This window comes from Lingula anatina, chromosome 1, assembly GCF_051362555.1.
Source record: "Lingula anatina isolate TDL-2025a chromosome 1, LinAna3.0, whole genome shotgun sequence".
Taxonomy (NCBI): domain Eukaryota; kingdom Metazoa; phylum Brachiopoda; class Lingulata; order Lingulida; family Lingulidae; genus Lingula; species Lingula anatina.
Window position 1 is genome coordinate 53,718,838 of NC_141767.1, and position 13,008 is coordinate 53,731,845.

Consider the following 13,008-nt stretch of genomic DNA (forward strand, 5'->3'; position numbering starts at 1 on the left):
GGTGTTTCTTTTAGGACCGTTCGGAAGCGCTGGTGTTTCTGACGCCCTGTATGCGTCATCTGTTTCCATCTAACTGTAAGTTATTAGGTGTTCCAACGATCCGTGTCGTAGCTAAATGTATTAATTTACCGCAGGCTCATTTTCTATTTGAAGTAGGCCTATTACATCAAAGTGTATGCATGTTCCCAACAGGTGAACATACACCCAATACTACCAACAATACACATCCAATCAATTTCAAATTTTAAGATATTACTTAGACTCGGCATCACAGGTTCTATTCCAACCCCAACTAAAACTTATTTTAAAAACATTTTGTGTTGGCTATTTTTGTTTATTATTTTAAAAATGAGTGCGATTGCGTCTTTGATCGCTGTTTTAACGGTACAGTGGTTGGGTCTATCAATTTATTGTTGGAGGTGGCAGTCTTCTGGAGATTAACTCCTGCAAATGTGGTCCTGAAATCGACCCTTGTACGCATTCTTCACATCTAGAATTGCACCCATTTCAAACAACAAAATATGTATCCTCTAAACACATTTTTCTATAAATCTTTGCTTCAAAACCATTTTAGATTATGTTGGATATTGTAGCAGAATGACGTGGAAGCCATTGCCAGAGATTTTAAAACACAACAAAACTGGAGCACAAAAAGATAAAACCCCTAAACTCTCTTTTGTTAACATTTGCATCTTTCAGCTTCAATACTTGTGCAAAATGCTACCCCTTTTCAGCGTTTTTTTCCTCTCATTACCAGTCCCGTCTCATCACCAGTCTCCGGGAACAGCTGTGATCTAATTGAAATGGATTCACTACGTTGTATGACACGCAATTTGGAAAAAAACTGTCTACATAGGCATGTTTGTTCTGCCCTAAAACAACAAAGCAATTATGACTCACCTTGTTAAACGTACATTGTATCTCCTGCAGTAGTCATGTCAATATGTCTGTCATATTTATCCCAATAAACCACCCTGTAATAGCACCAATAGCATGAAAGGGTGATATGCTGTGAGGCACCAAGAGTCCTTTTAAAGAGATAAGGTCTATGATAAACCCCCGCATTTAACTTCTGGCTCAATTGATCGCAAGAGGTACGTTTCGGTTTTGTATACGAATTTAAGACAGTTTCAAGATAATGTTCGGTTGGAATGTAACCCTTCGATTGGGATGCTTATGGATGTGTTTATATTGGCAATATCGACGTAGTTTTCCTACATAATCTAAGCTCCAACAATCTAAACACTTTACTGGTATGTGCAGGTGGTGCACTGTCAACTTTTATATCAGCATACACGTTTTTTTGATGGATGTTGTTTGTAATTTAGTTTAGTTCCACACAAGCAAACCCCAATATATCTATTTAATTTACTAACATATCAAAATACCTATAAACTAGGGCAGAATATTAAGTTGAAATCAGCATCACCTTAAGTTTCAATGTGGTTAAGCGGTGGATGGCTTCGCCAGGTAATGTTTCTGGAAGATGTATTCCTTGCACACGTATTGAGTTACTAGATGTCCTGGAATAGCCCAGTGAAACGCATTCTGGTATCAAAAATTCAATCACAATGTAAAGGAGTATGGGGAATCATGGGACTGTGCTACTGTACATGTCGGTTCTACGCTAAAAGAGTATTATAAAAGCACCCGAAAGAAATTACCTTCATTACGAAAAGACACCCATATTGGATGCTTCAGAAGAAGTTCTTGAGGGAGATGTGCTATACACAAATATCTCTGCATTGCCTTTGCCATCTAATTGCGTTAGAGAAGACACATGTTGAGCGACACTGGAACAATCCTTGTTCACCACAACCCTGCATTTTTGTCACCTATAGAAGTATCAAGGCAGAGATAGTACGAAACAACACTAAGTGTGTGTGAAGGAGAGAGAGAGAGAGAGAGAGAGAGAGAGAGAGAGGGTAAAATTAGTACGTACTGGTACTTTATTCGCAAGAATTGGTCAACGGTGGCATTATCAACAAGGGAGCCGACAAAATTGCCCAGTTACCAGGAACTAAACAAGTGTGCAAAGCAGGACATGAATGTGTTGTCTTTTTGTCACATGGTGAATAAGCAAATTGATTTATTAATCAATTAACAAATTAATAAAAGATTATCCTGGAGAACCGGACGAGAATTGATATTAAAAAATTAATTAGAACTTTCGTTTTTTCTTTGAAAAAAAATAGTAAAACCGAAACTGTAGAGGCCTACATATAATATTGAAACAGTATTGTCGGTGCATGTGTATAGCACTATTAGTTAGAATATTTGTTCCTGCTATGTCATTTACACTGTACATGTATTTTATCAAATGATAAAATCGCTAGATCAATTTTAGATATAAGGCCAGAAAACGGTCTTTGTTAAGAGAAAAGGCTACGAAGCTATATCAAAGGATGCCAGAAAACACATAATACATAAATCCTCTTATGGTCCTGTATTGTAATGGAAATTTACGAATAGGTCTATATAGGCATTGATTCCTGCACAGATCAATCAAGAGCTTTCGTGTGTGTATATATATTCTCAATCTCAAAGAGAGCTTCCAATCCGGCTCATGGTGATTCAGAAATTTGGAGTAAATGTAGGCAGGAGGTTCAAAAGAACAGCACTTTTGGTCGGAAAATTTGATCTAGGTTCTAGCTCTGATGACTCTCAAGTCGGGCCAACTAAGGGGGTAAAAAGATCCACTTTTTCGGAAAAGAACCCCCTTTTAAATTGTATAATAATGCCAATGTTTTTGCCAAATAAAATGAGTCTGTACTGTCGCACGCACCGTTTTCTCCTTCTAGCTTATTCTGTCCGTATACCACATGTATGTTTAATTTATATAAACTAGGGATAATGCATTGTTTAAATGTTTAGTATCTCTTGGTTGGGTTCACTGAGCTCATAGAAAGTAATGGAAAGGAATATAAATAGGAAAGAAAATGAGGCCATTGTACAATGTAGAATACATATTATTCAAAGAAATGACTCAATGGTGGGAATCACCAAGATATAAGGTTATACCATTTATTATTTTTTCCAAACAATGTAAAATAAGTCAACAACACGAGCACATTACAATAAAGAGGATATTAAAAATAATTCATAGGTGTTTGCCATATCAAGGACGATGTTGATGTATATACAAGTACCTTGTTGATTAATACTTGTACAGGGTACATGAAGCACAAAGACCACTAGCAAACCACAGTTTCGCTTCTCACTTGTCAGAATTGTATACGTACTTTATATCGGTTTTCTGTCTGTGCTTTTTTTTTTCTTTTCATATTTGTTTGAGATGGAAGTTGAGTCACGAAGCCTAATTATCACTCTCCGGGAAAAGTAAATTGCTTCTATTGTTCATTTTTTGCAGTGTGAAATATAAGCGCTTATTAGTAGGTATATATTTATTCAATACCAGACCTGTATCATACACATACGGATACCAGGGCAGATCCTCATGACAAGAATGATCGACAGAAATGAAGTATTACAACATATAAAATCATAAATGTCATTTTGTATTTACAATAGATAACATTCATTCACTCATCTAATATTTAGCAGAACGACTCAGAAGAACACGTTAAAACGCAATTATATATACACACACACAAATGGTTTGAAGCAGTCAATAATTATAATGCTTTACAATAAACAATTTTCTTTTTAAGACTTTGTAAAGGGCTTAGATTGAAGTGAATTTGATGAAACTTTCTTCAAATGACATCAACGTTTCATAAATCATCTAAGCTAGCTTTTTTAGGCTCCGGTGAGATTTTCGTAGGATATGGGGTGCTTGAGGACTTTTCAGTTTTTGCATCAACTGGGGAGGAAGTAGTATGCTTTTTCCAAGGTAATTTGGCTGATGCAAACAGAGAAGGCTTGCTGCCATGCGTCTTTTCTTCGTGTTCTGGGGCTTTTGGTTTAGAAGTTTCCAGAGGTTCCGGTGACAACACCGCCTTCGTCGGAGATTTACTATCAGCAGAACTTTGTGTGTCTGATAGCTTTGCAGAAGTTTCGTCTTTCTCCTCCTTTGCCTTAAAAGGTGTTACCGTATCTTTGCTGTCTTTCACTGGAGATCTGGCGGAAAACCTTGAAGGACTGGTTTTCACCTCATCTTTTGTCTTTGTGGGAGTATTAGCATCTTTCTTCGTCACCTTCTCATTCTCCGTATCACTTGCTAAGTGTTTTTCTGAGCCCCTTACACTCCCATTTTCTGAGTCAGTGGCGGATTTGTCTTTTTTGGTACTTAACTTGCTTCCATGATCTCTTACTGTTTTCTTCGCTTTGTCAAAGGTCTTGTCAATCTGCCCTGCCATTGCTCCCATTCCTGACTTCGCTGCTGTCACAGTTTTTCCCGCCATACCGTGAATGCCATGCTTAGCCTTTCCTGCTACAGCGCCCATCTGGGTCTTGGCCTTTCCTGCCATCTGCCCCATTTCAGCTTTCGCGCGTTCCATAGTCTTTTCTATTCTCGCCTGCATGAATTCCATCCCGACATTTATCGTCATGGATACAAGAGAAAGACCGAGAAATATGTATATGGATGAGATGAGGAAATAGAGTGGATGTTGTGGGGTCACGTCACCTAGACCGATTGTACTAATAGAGATGAAAATAAAGTAGAAAGCTTCCAAATAGCTCCATTCCTCCCACTGAATGTAAATAATGGCGCCTACCAAAATGTACACAATCACTAGCAAAAGGGCAAACACGATGGGTATGTTGAAATTTTCATCGATCTCATAGGGCGTGTTTTTCTTGTCTACTTCACTTTCTGTTTCCTCATTATCCTCGACATCGGTCAACGTGCACCCAGAGGGCGCTGCTTTTATTCGCCCCATCTCGACATCCGAGTGTGACATGCCTTGATTATCTAAACCAAGATCTTTAGGGCTGTGTGTCACCCTTGCCGGCACACTCTGTGAGCTATCAGCTAGACCGTTCTCCTTTCTTAATCTATTTAACGGAAATGAGAACCGCCTGGTTTGTTTTCGAAATTTCCCGCCGTATGATCTCAGTTGTTTTCCTGTAGCGCGACGCATCTTTCGGCATCGTCCCGTGTAGTAAAAACGTCGTATATAGGCAAAGAGAATCTTTACTCCTCTCGTGAGGAGTTTACCCAAATCTGCTAGCGTGATGAGACATAGTGGAATGCCAATCGCTGAATAGACAATGGTCATTACTTGGCCGAAAGATGTAGATGGAACGATGTGACCATAACCTGAAAATGAAGGAAAAGTACAGTTTTATACATACTGAATTAAAATTTTGTTTTTGCAATATTCAATATGAGTAAAAGGGATAATTGAAAGAATTGCAAGTGTTTGTTATAAGTGTACATATTTTATTAAGATTGGAGTATTACTGTGACTCCTGCAAGTCTAGATTTGAAGGTAAATAAATTTTTACGTCTTGTATATGTAAATCCATTTTGACGTTATAGAAGTGCCTACACGTGGTGAAGTACTCACAGTGCAGGGCAACTTTTTTAACGAAGAGAATTGATGCAGGTGGATCGTTTCATGACAACCTTAAGTGGTTTTTTGAATGTTTTTAGAAAACCTGTTCAAGGTTCCTTACAAGAACATTATCCACTGGCTGTGATGAAGCGAGTAAACATGTGAGAATTTCGAACATACGTGCTTAATTCAAAAATGGAATCTGGATACTAGCGTATACTCTGAGAAAAGTACTTTTGACAAAAATTCAAGTAAAAGAGACAGATGTATAAGATAAATTGGTTTACCAAACGATTAATTAGATATTTAGATTCTCAGACTAATCGTAACAGGTTTATAGTTTTAGAGCTATCGCTTTATTCCTATAATTTTTCATATTGGCAATGGATCTGACGTGAATTAACTACCAAATCTCAAGTGTCTAATCTCAAATCTCATTCTTACTCAAACCCTTTCAGATAGACACATTGAACTAGTTGGGTCTGTCCAATTCTTCAGGAATTCTCGCTAAGTGCAACCAGTGGAATCAGCTTAACTGTCTGACACGCCCTCTCGAGCAGCTAGAGGGGTGTGTGCCATTAGGGCGATTGCACATGGCGAGAGCTCCTGCAGAGTTCGACCGACCAAACTAGTATGACGTGTCTGTCTGAATGCCCCCTTGCTCCACAAAGGAATGTTATTTTTTGTAAAGTTTATGTAGGCACGACTCCTGCACATGTCCATAACTGTCTGATGGATTTCAAGTTTTTCTAGAATTATTGAAAGTTTATTCATAGCCTTTGATTTGGTTTAATTCTAGACATGATAACCTGCTGACATCTGTCTCTCTTTTAACAGCTAGAGCTCTAAAACTTTCTTTAGGAATTACTATCATGCCCTCCAATTAGTTGAAAACTTTCCTACTCACTAAATCGGTCTTTTATTACAAAATGTGTTCAGGTTAATTATTTTCAAATGTAGTTATTATCAAATACCAGATAGAACCCCCTTTATCTGTTGTGACCCCCCCCCCCAAGGTGTCAAAAAAAATTGTCAGAAAATACACCAAAAAATTGAAAATGATGACTTGAACACATTTTATTTCTGTATGCCTTAATCCTTTTTTTTTTTTTTGCAAAATAAAAGAAAAGCGATTAGAAAAGAAAGAATCGATCCCATCAATCGATTATTACAATAGAAAATGTCGGTCAGACTCGAAAGGAGTTTGCTAGTCCAAACATTTTTGCACTGTACCCCAATGAGATAGATAAATAGTTGGCCACGGATATCAATCAGCACGTGCACTTGCCAGAAACTAATAACAGTTGGCATGTTAATCACCCTACTGCCGTTTATCTTCGGACAAGATTACCAAACACGCTAAAAAGGATTAACTTTATGTGGCTCGGATAACCTTAACCTGACCTTCATAAGATGATATGATGAGGATGTTGAATGAATAATATTATTTATTTATATGGTTATCCTAACAACGGGACGCAGGTGCTGCTGTCTAAATTACATCACTGTTGTTAATACGATGTGCATGGTTCACCACAATTTGCTAGGCCCCATTGCGGTTGTCTTCAGGTCTTTAACAACTGTTGTTCGCAATATATTGATTTCAACTTGGCACTTGTCTAGTTACCGTTTCTTGCAGTGAGACGTGTGTATGGAAATTCACTAAACAAACTGCACTATTGCAACTGGACGTATCTTCATTATATAAGAAAACAATTTTAAATGAATCTGAATCTTAAAGCTGAACCTGCTTTTACTGGGCTTTACAAATTCTGATGATTACTCTACTAACGGGGCAAATGGCTTGAAGATCCATACAAGTGCATCAAGGGACAAAAAAGCCTAGCTGAACCATAACGTGACAGTATGTTTTCAAACTTGTAGTGATGCCTTGGTAGAGCATGGATGGATTTCTTACATTGTATTTAAGATTATGACCTCTACTGTATAATATATTTTTTTTGTACGGCAGTGGTGTATTTGATTACACCCCTCTCTCTCTCTCTCTCTCTCTCTCTCTCTCTCTCTCTCTCTCTCTCTCTGATTCATAACCCTGAGGCAAAAAGTCTATCTTTAAACAAATTATGTTGGATATAAATAACAGTGATAAAGCACGGTACACTTAGTGTGGTCTAGGTACAGAGAGGGAAGGTGTTCAAGTAGCAATTTCTTTTCCTTTGAAGTATTTTTAGATCCCGTGAGGAAATAAATCAATTTTTTTTTCATTTTAAAACGGCTTGTATTTCATAGACTTGGTTATAGAGACTTGTCTTGAACATTACTAATTGTTTTTTTAAATTATTTATTTTCTTTGCTGATAAGGCCTCTGACTCCTAGGGAAGTGTTTTGTCCTTTTTTATCTCTAATTAGGCATTGTTTGGCAGATATGATAGCAAGTGCCCACCCAGTAACTACATGTACCTCTTGATAAACATGTCGGGTGAGACAAGGTAGATTGTTTTGCACTTTCACTACGATATCAATTCGCGCAACTGAGGATGGGGTGGAAATAGTTACATCAGTGACGCATGTCTTAAAATGTGAAACGGTAAAGGTAGAGTCAGGATGAAAATGACTCAGAAAACTGCAGTTTTTGATCGCATTGTTGATGTTTTCCCTTCACTCTGTGCTTAATGTTAACTTCACTTATTCAAATTATTTTCTGTGTCGTTTTTTTAATGATGAAGCCCGTGTGTAAATTCTATCATGGGAATGTTAAACAAATAAAAAAATAAAAATGTAATAGAAAAGAAAACCTAACTTCTGGCTTCTAAAATCAGGCATTGATTCTTCAAATAAGCATCACAGTTTGCTTTCACGTCACAAGCCAAACTATTACGTGGGCTCTGTTTGTTTCTTAATTATACATATACTGATTATAGATCACCCAGTAGGGCGCAGAGGGAAAATACGCTCTGATCCCTGGTTAGATAAATATACGGTAGATTGTTTACATATGTTGATCGGTGGATGAAACACTATAAAGTCCAGTTTATGACTGATGATCATAACGTTATATGCAGTTGCTGTGCACGCCCGTGTACGTGTTTATATATCTACACAAGACTTGATCCCGCACAACTTTCAAGGCATTTGTAGATCTAAGTTTTATGAGGACAGTTCATATAAATTTCGACGTGAAAAATACGATATAGAAAAAAACTGCCATCTTCATAACATCATATAACAAACGTACCGTCAACTATCCGATGATCATACCCAGAGATATCCTATGTAAAATTATGTATAAGAACATATATCTGACACAACTTATATGCATTTTTTATTTCTTCACTTGGCATATACCAAATGAACACTACACACATTACACTCTATTTCTCTCTGTGGAAAATACTATACCACTGTTTAAAAGAAATCTTTCGTATATAAGCGCAGGTCTATCTTACAAAAAGAAAGAAGATTTGAGATAGAGTTCCCAGATAATACATGTATAAGTCTCTAAGGTTTTTCGTCTTCAAGAAATCCGAACTTGTATTATTTCAAAAACTGCACACAATGCTATAAATATCTCCTCAATACAGAAGAAATTAACGGGCATTGATTGCTCATATATATCATCCTGCATAGCTTCGACAGCCAGTGTGATAACAGACCTGCCAGACTAAAATGCTTATATTATATATGTATTGGAAATTTTTGCGTCTGCTTTTTCTCATTCAATCTGTTTTTGAAGAGAACAGAGTAAAGTCATGGTTTTTGTTACAAATTAAAACCCGTTTTGATCCAAATACCGTCATTATCCAAGTGAAATCAGGACATAGCATTACAAAACATTTAAGGAACACATATAGCTATTAGTCCCACGTTTTCTCTTTATGTATATTGATTAATTTTTCGATAAAAGGAACTTTATAAAACTTTGATTTTGGTGGGCCTCTAACTCCACGAGGTTATTCTCCCGTTGGGGATAATTTATATCGGCAGTTATATCAATATCATGTAAATATAGGGGCAATAGCAACTGGCGCAATCATATATCGGTGAATTATTATCTAAAGTGTACCTACTGTACCTTCATTTGTTACTACATTATATATGGATATTACAGGTACTTACCAATGGTAGTGTACAGCGTTCCACAGTATAAAAGAGCATTCCAATAATTCCATGTTTTTTGGCTAGAGTTCGTCTTTACACCTCTCTCAAACGCTGCATACAAGTCGGACTGCAAGGCATTTAACTCAACTTGCATCATCCGACTCCAGGATGTAGCATTGTGCACATCAAAGGTAGTTTTGTTCCAAATCTTTATGGTGAAAGTGCTTTTAATTTCCTCCACAGATGGGCCATCGGTTTTTCCTTCAAGTTCTTTTCTATCTTCCTCCGCTCCTTCAATGGCATGAAAGATGGCAGCCCCAAGGAATGAGTACACTAACAATATGATAACCAAACCGGCGTGTGATGACACAATCTTATAAATTTTTTGTCCCACATTTTTTAAGCCTGTCCAGAACCGTGTTGGTAACTTTCCCCACCGTCGAACTCTTGAAGGGAAACGGTTAAATACAGTCGGTGGTGCCATGATCTTTGCTGTATCGTAGAAACCTGAATTCCTAACAGCGACAACCTCTACATAGAGCCTTAAGATCAAAGATGTGCTTCAACTAGTACATTGATGTCCGCTATCAACGCGCCCTAGCCAAACCATTCGTACGTATTATATGTGCTATAAGTTTTTCATCTGGAAAGCACAGATAAAAATTGCGGCTAAAATGCAATCTTAAAAAGAAATGTGTTACAATCAAACTTTTCACTGTTCAGCTCCAAATTTCTTTTCGTATATTCCTGTTTCTGTGCAATGTACTTCATTTATATACTTACTCAAGCCAACATGTATTCACCTCGTCCTAAGAAAAGCCTGCACATCATTCTGGCATAAGGCAGATGGTATGTTGCAATTTTAGTGCCATGAATGATATGGTTATTAACCCTGAGAGTTCTACTATCTACCGACTTGCGAACTACGGTGTGTTGGTATGTTACTTTCACATGGGCTCGTCAAGACAGGAGAACCGCATGTAAACAACGTCATTTTAGGCCACCTTTGCAATATTTTGAGATGAAGAATTTAGATGGTGTCCAAAATGCCCTTTGACATGCCATTACTTGTTTAGATTTACACTAGAGAAATACGGGTGTAGCGTTTTTCATATCAATTACACATTTGCTATATAATTGATTGTTTTTCAAACCGCTCACGCACGTCGTTTCTGCAAGGTATTTTTTTTCCATTTTGTTCTTATACGTGACATATGTTTCGTCTTGTCCCTTTTGTAGACTCCATTTTATGTATACAGTATATTACCTTAAAGTTTTGTGACACATACACGTGTCTCAGTGGTCTTTTTTTAATGTACCCATTTCGTAATAATTACGTTAAAAAACGAGCATTTGCACTGAAGTAAACGAGGTTAACGCTCTATTACCTCAAGAGATACAAAGTCACGTGGTAATGCATCATCTGTACTGTTCACCCTTATAACTAAAGTCACGGTTTATTCATAAATTTGATTTTTATGTAAGGTACATAACGCAAAAGCTGACCTGGGCGTATGTTGGCACAGCATGTCTTATTCATAAATCTAGGGGTGTTGCTGTTGTTTTATTTTCATTGAACTTGTTTTGCGAAGTGATTACCACAGGCTGCCAAATTCCGCGCTTCAGATAGGAATTTCAAATGCTTTCACGGAATAATAGGTCAATATTTACATATTAATGCTTAAGATACATTTATTGTTATAAGTTTATTAAAATTTTTCAAACATGAATTCAGACATCCCATTCACAATATTGAGGACAAAATATCACCTAACCTTTCTTTTTAAAGAGATGGTTTACCAAACCGCCACTTGGTATAGGGAACTGAACCAAAATAAGCTGTGTCCGCAGGGTGTAAGTATTCGTGCACCTGCTCTGGTTTGCATCTTGTTCTCTTCGCCTACAACAAATTTAGGTGGCCTTCTATCGCTAAATGTAACTATTTATCGTAACATTTACCTGAACGATGGATAAGAAAATTCGTTAATCTTCTAGAAACGCACCCACTGTGATACCGCAGGTATGAAGAAGCAAATTAAAAAACGATTATTCATGAGAAAAAATCTATACTGCATTGCCTCTTCCCTCTCAGGTTGTCATTCACCAGGAAGCAATAATAAAAAATTAACCTGGGTACAAAATACCATATTTTTGTCGTAATATGACTAATGATGAGGATGTAGGGATTTGGTGTATATTGGTAATAACACTTTTGTGAGTGTTTAGGGCGCAGAAAGATGAGTCGTATCTGGCAGCTGCATGCAGAAGCAGGCAGGTCTCAGATTATCTAGAGAGAGCCTACTGGTTACGGTACATGATCACTTGACATGGTTACATTCCCACATCTGCAGTATTTGTATCTTTGATTTCAAGGTGTCATAGCTGCATGAACAGCGCTGATATCCTGCATACAGAAAGGGAGTGGCAATTAAGTCCACGAGAAAAGGGTTTTAAATGATTAGGATACTGGGGCTATAAAATAAAAGCGGCCTTGTTTGGCCATATCTCGAACAACCGATATTCTTTGTTACCTTCTTTCTTGTTGCGAATGGGACGATGGAAATTTGTGGTACACTGGGATGGAGGAAACAAAGGGTTTCGTTAACATGTACTCGACACTTGGAGAAACCAGGCAAAACCAAATAATGGTGCACACTCAATAAACTCAAATATGTAAAGAGCATGATTTAGCAAATGGCATTGTGCGCAATTATATACATCTTGTTAGTCCCCAAAGAGACATAGATCACAATCAATATTTTATCAATCGAGCGAGAATCAGTTAAGATGACACGTAAAAAGACGTGGGCACCGCACTAATGTCCTGTGAGTATCATTATTATAATAGTTTCTAGGATCGGTTATGACTCTGAGCTTTCAGAAAAAGGACAATTTTTGCTATTTCTTCCCTTATTATAGTTAAGAGAAATTCCTTTACACCAACGATGTAAATCAATAGACAAAACAATGACACGTTTCTGTTTCATTCGGATTGCAACTTTGGATGAGCGCCGCTATCTAATTGTTAGGCATAATGGTTACATAAAATATTATTACATGCACAACCATTCCCTCGCGAGTATTAACGTCACTATAACAACGTTCTTAGTTACACGGCGGAATAAAATCAATACATGGAGAATGTTTTAGAATGACTCAATGACATCGTTGTTCACGTAGTGAGCAGTCTTCATAAAGTCTTTCTATAACAATACGTTCTTTTATTAGCCAAATGACTTCTAATTCAAAATATTAGGCTATTCTTATTTAGATACATTTCGATGTAAAACTATACACATTTGCTGACGGAGAGGTTTTTTAAATAATCAATTTTTCAAAAAAAAAAAAAAAAAAAGGGGGGGGGGGAGGGGGCAGAACAGTCATATCATAATATACTCCTTGGAATCCACCTAGGCAATATAAAAAAAGGGGAGTAGTACTTGTAAAATCCGTCTTTTATGAAGAGAGCTTCTTATTTTTAGTTCAA

General features: G+C 37.2%; 1 protein-coding gene across 2 annotated transcripts; it reads right to left on the minus strand.

The window, feature by feature from the left end:
* Nucleotides 1-3,010: 3,010 nt before the first annotated feature.
* Nucleotides 3,011-10,454, minus strand: LOC106159768 (uncharacterized). 2 transcript variants are annotated; one of them, XM_013536551.2, is made up of 3 exons: nucleotides 10,305-10,454; nucleotides 9,540-10,164; nucleotides 3,011-5,224 (listed from the first exon to the last, which is right to left on the minus strand). In XM_013536551.2, the coding sequence occupies exons 2-3, from the start codon at nucleotides 10,003-10,005 to the stop codon at nucleotides 3,735-3,737; spliced, it is 1,956 nt and encodes a 651-aa protein (XP_013392005.2). In that variant the 5' UTR covers nucleotides 10,006-10,164; nucleotides 10,305-10,454; the 3' UTR covers nucleotides 3,011-3,734. The 2 variants fall into 2 exon arrangements, with proteins under 2 accessions (XP_013392005.2, XP_086858099.1); XM_087001973.1 differs by lacking the exon at nucleotides 10,305-10,454 and having other exon boundaries at nucleotides 9,540-10,298.
* Nucleotides 10,455-13,008: the final 2,554 nt, after the last annotated feature.

Coding starts and splice junctions, on each gene's coding strand:
- LOC106159768 (XM_013536551.2), bottom strand. CDS start 10,005: ATGGCACCACCGACTGTATTTAACCGTTTCCCTTCAAGAGTTCGACGG. Junction 5,225..9,539: donor AACGCTGTACACTACCATTG/GTAAGTACCTGT, acceptor CTTCATTTTCAG/GTTATGGTCACATCGTTCCA.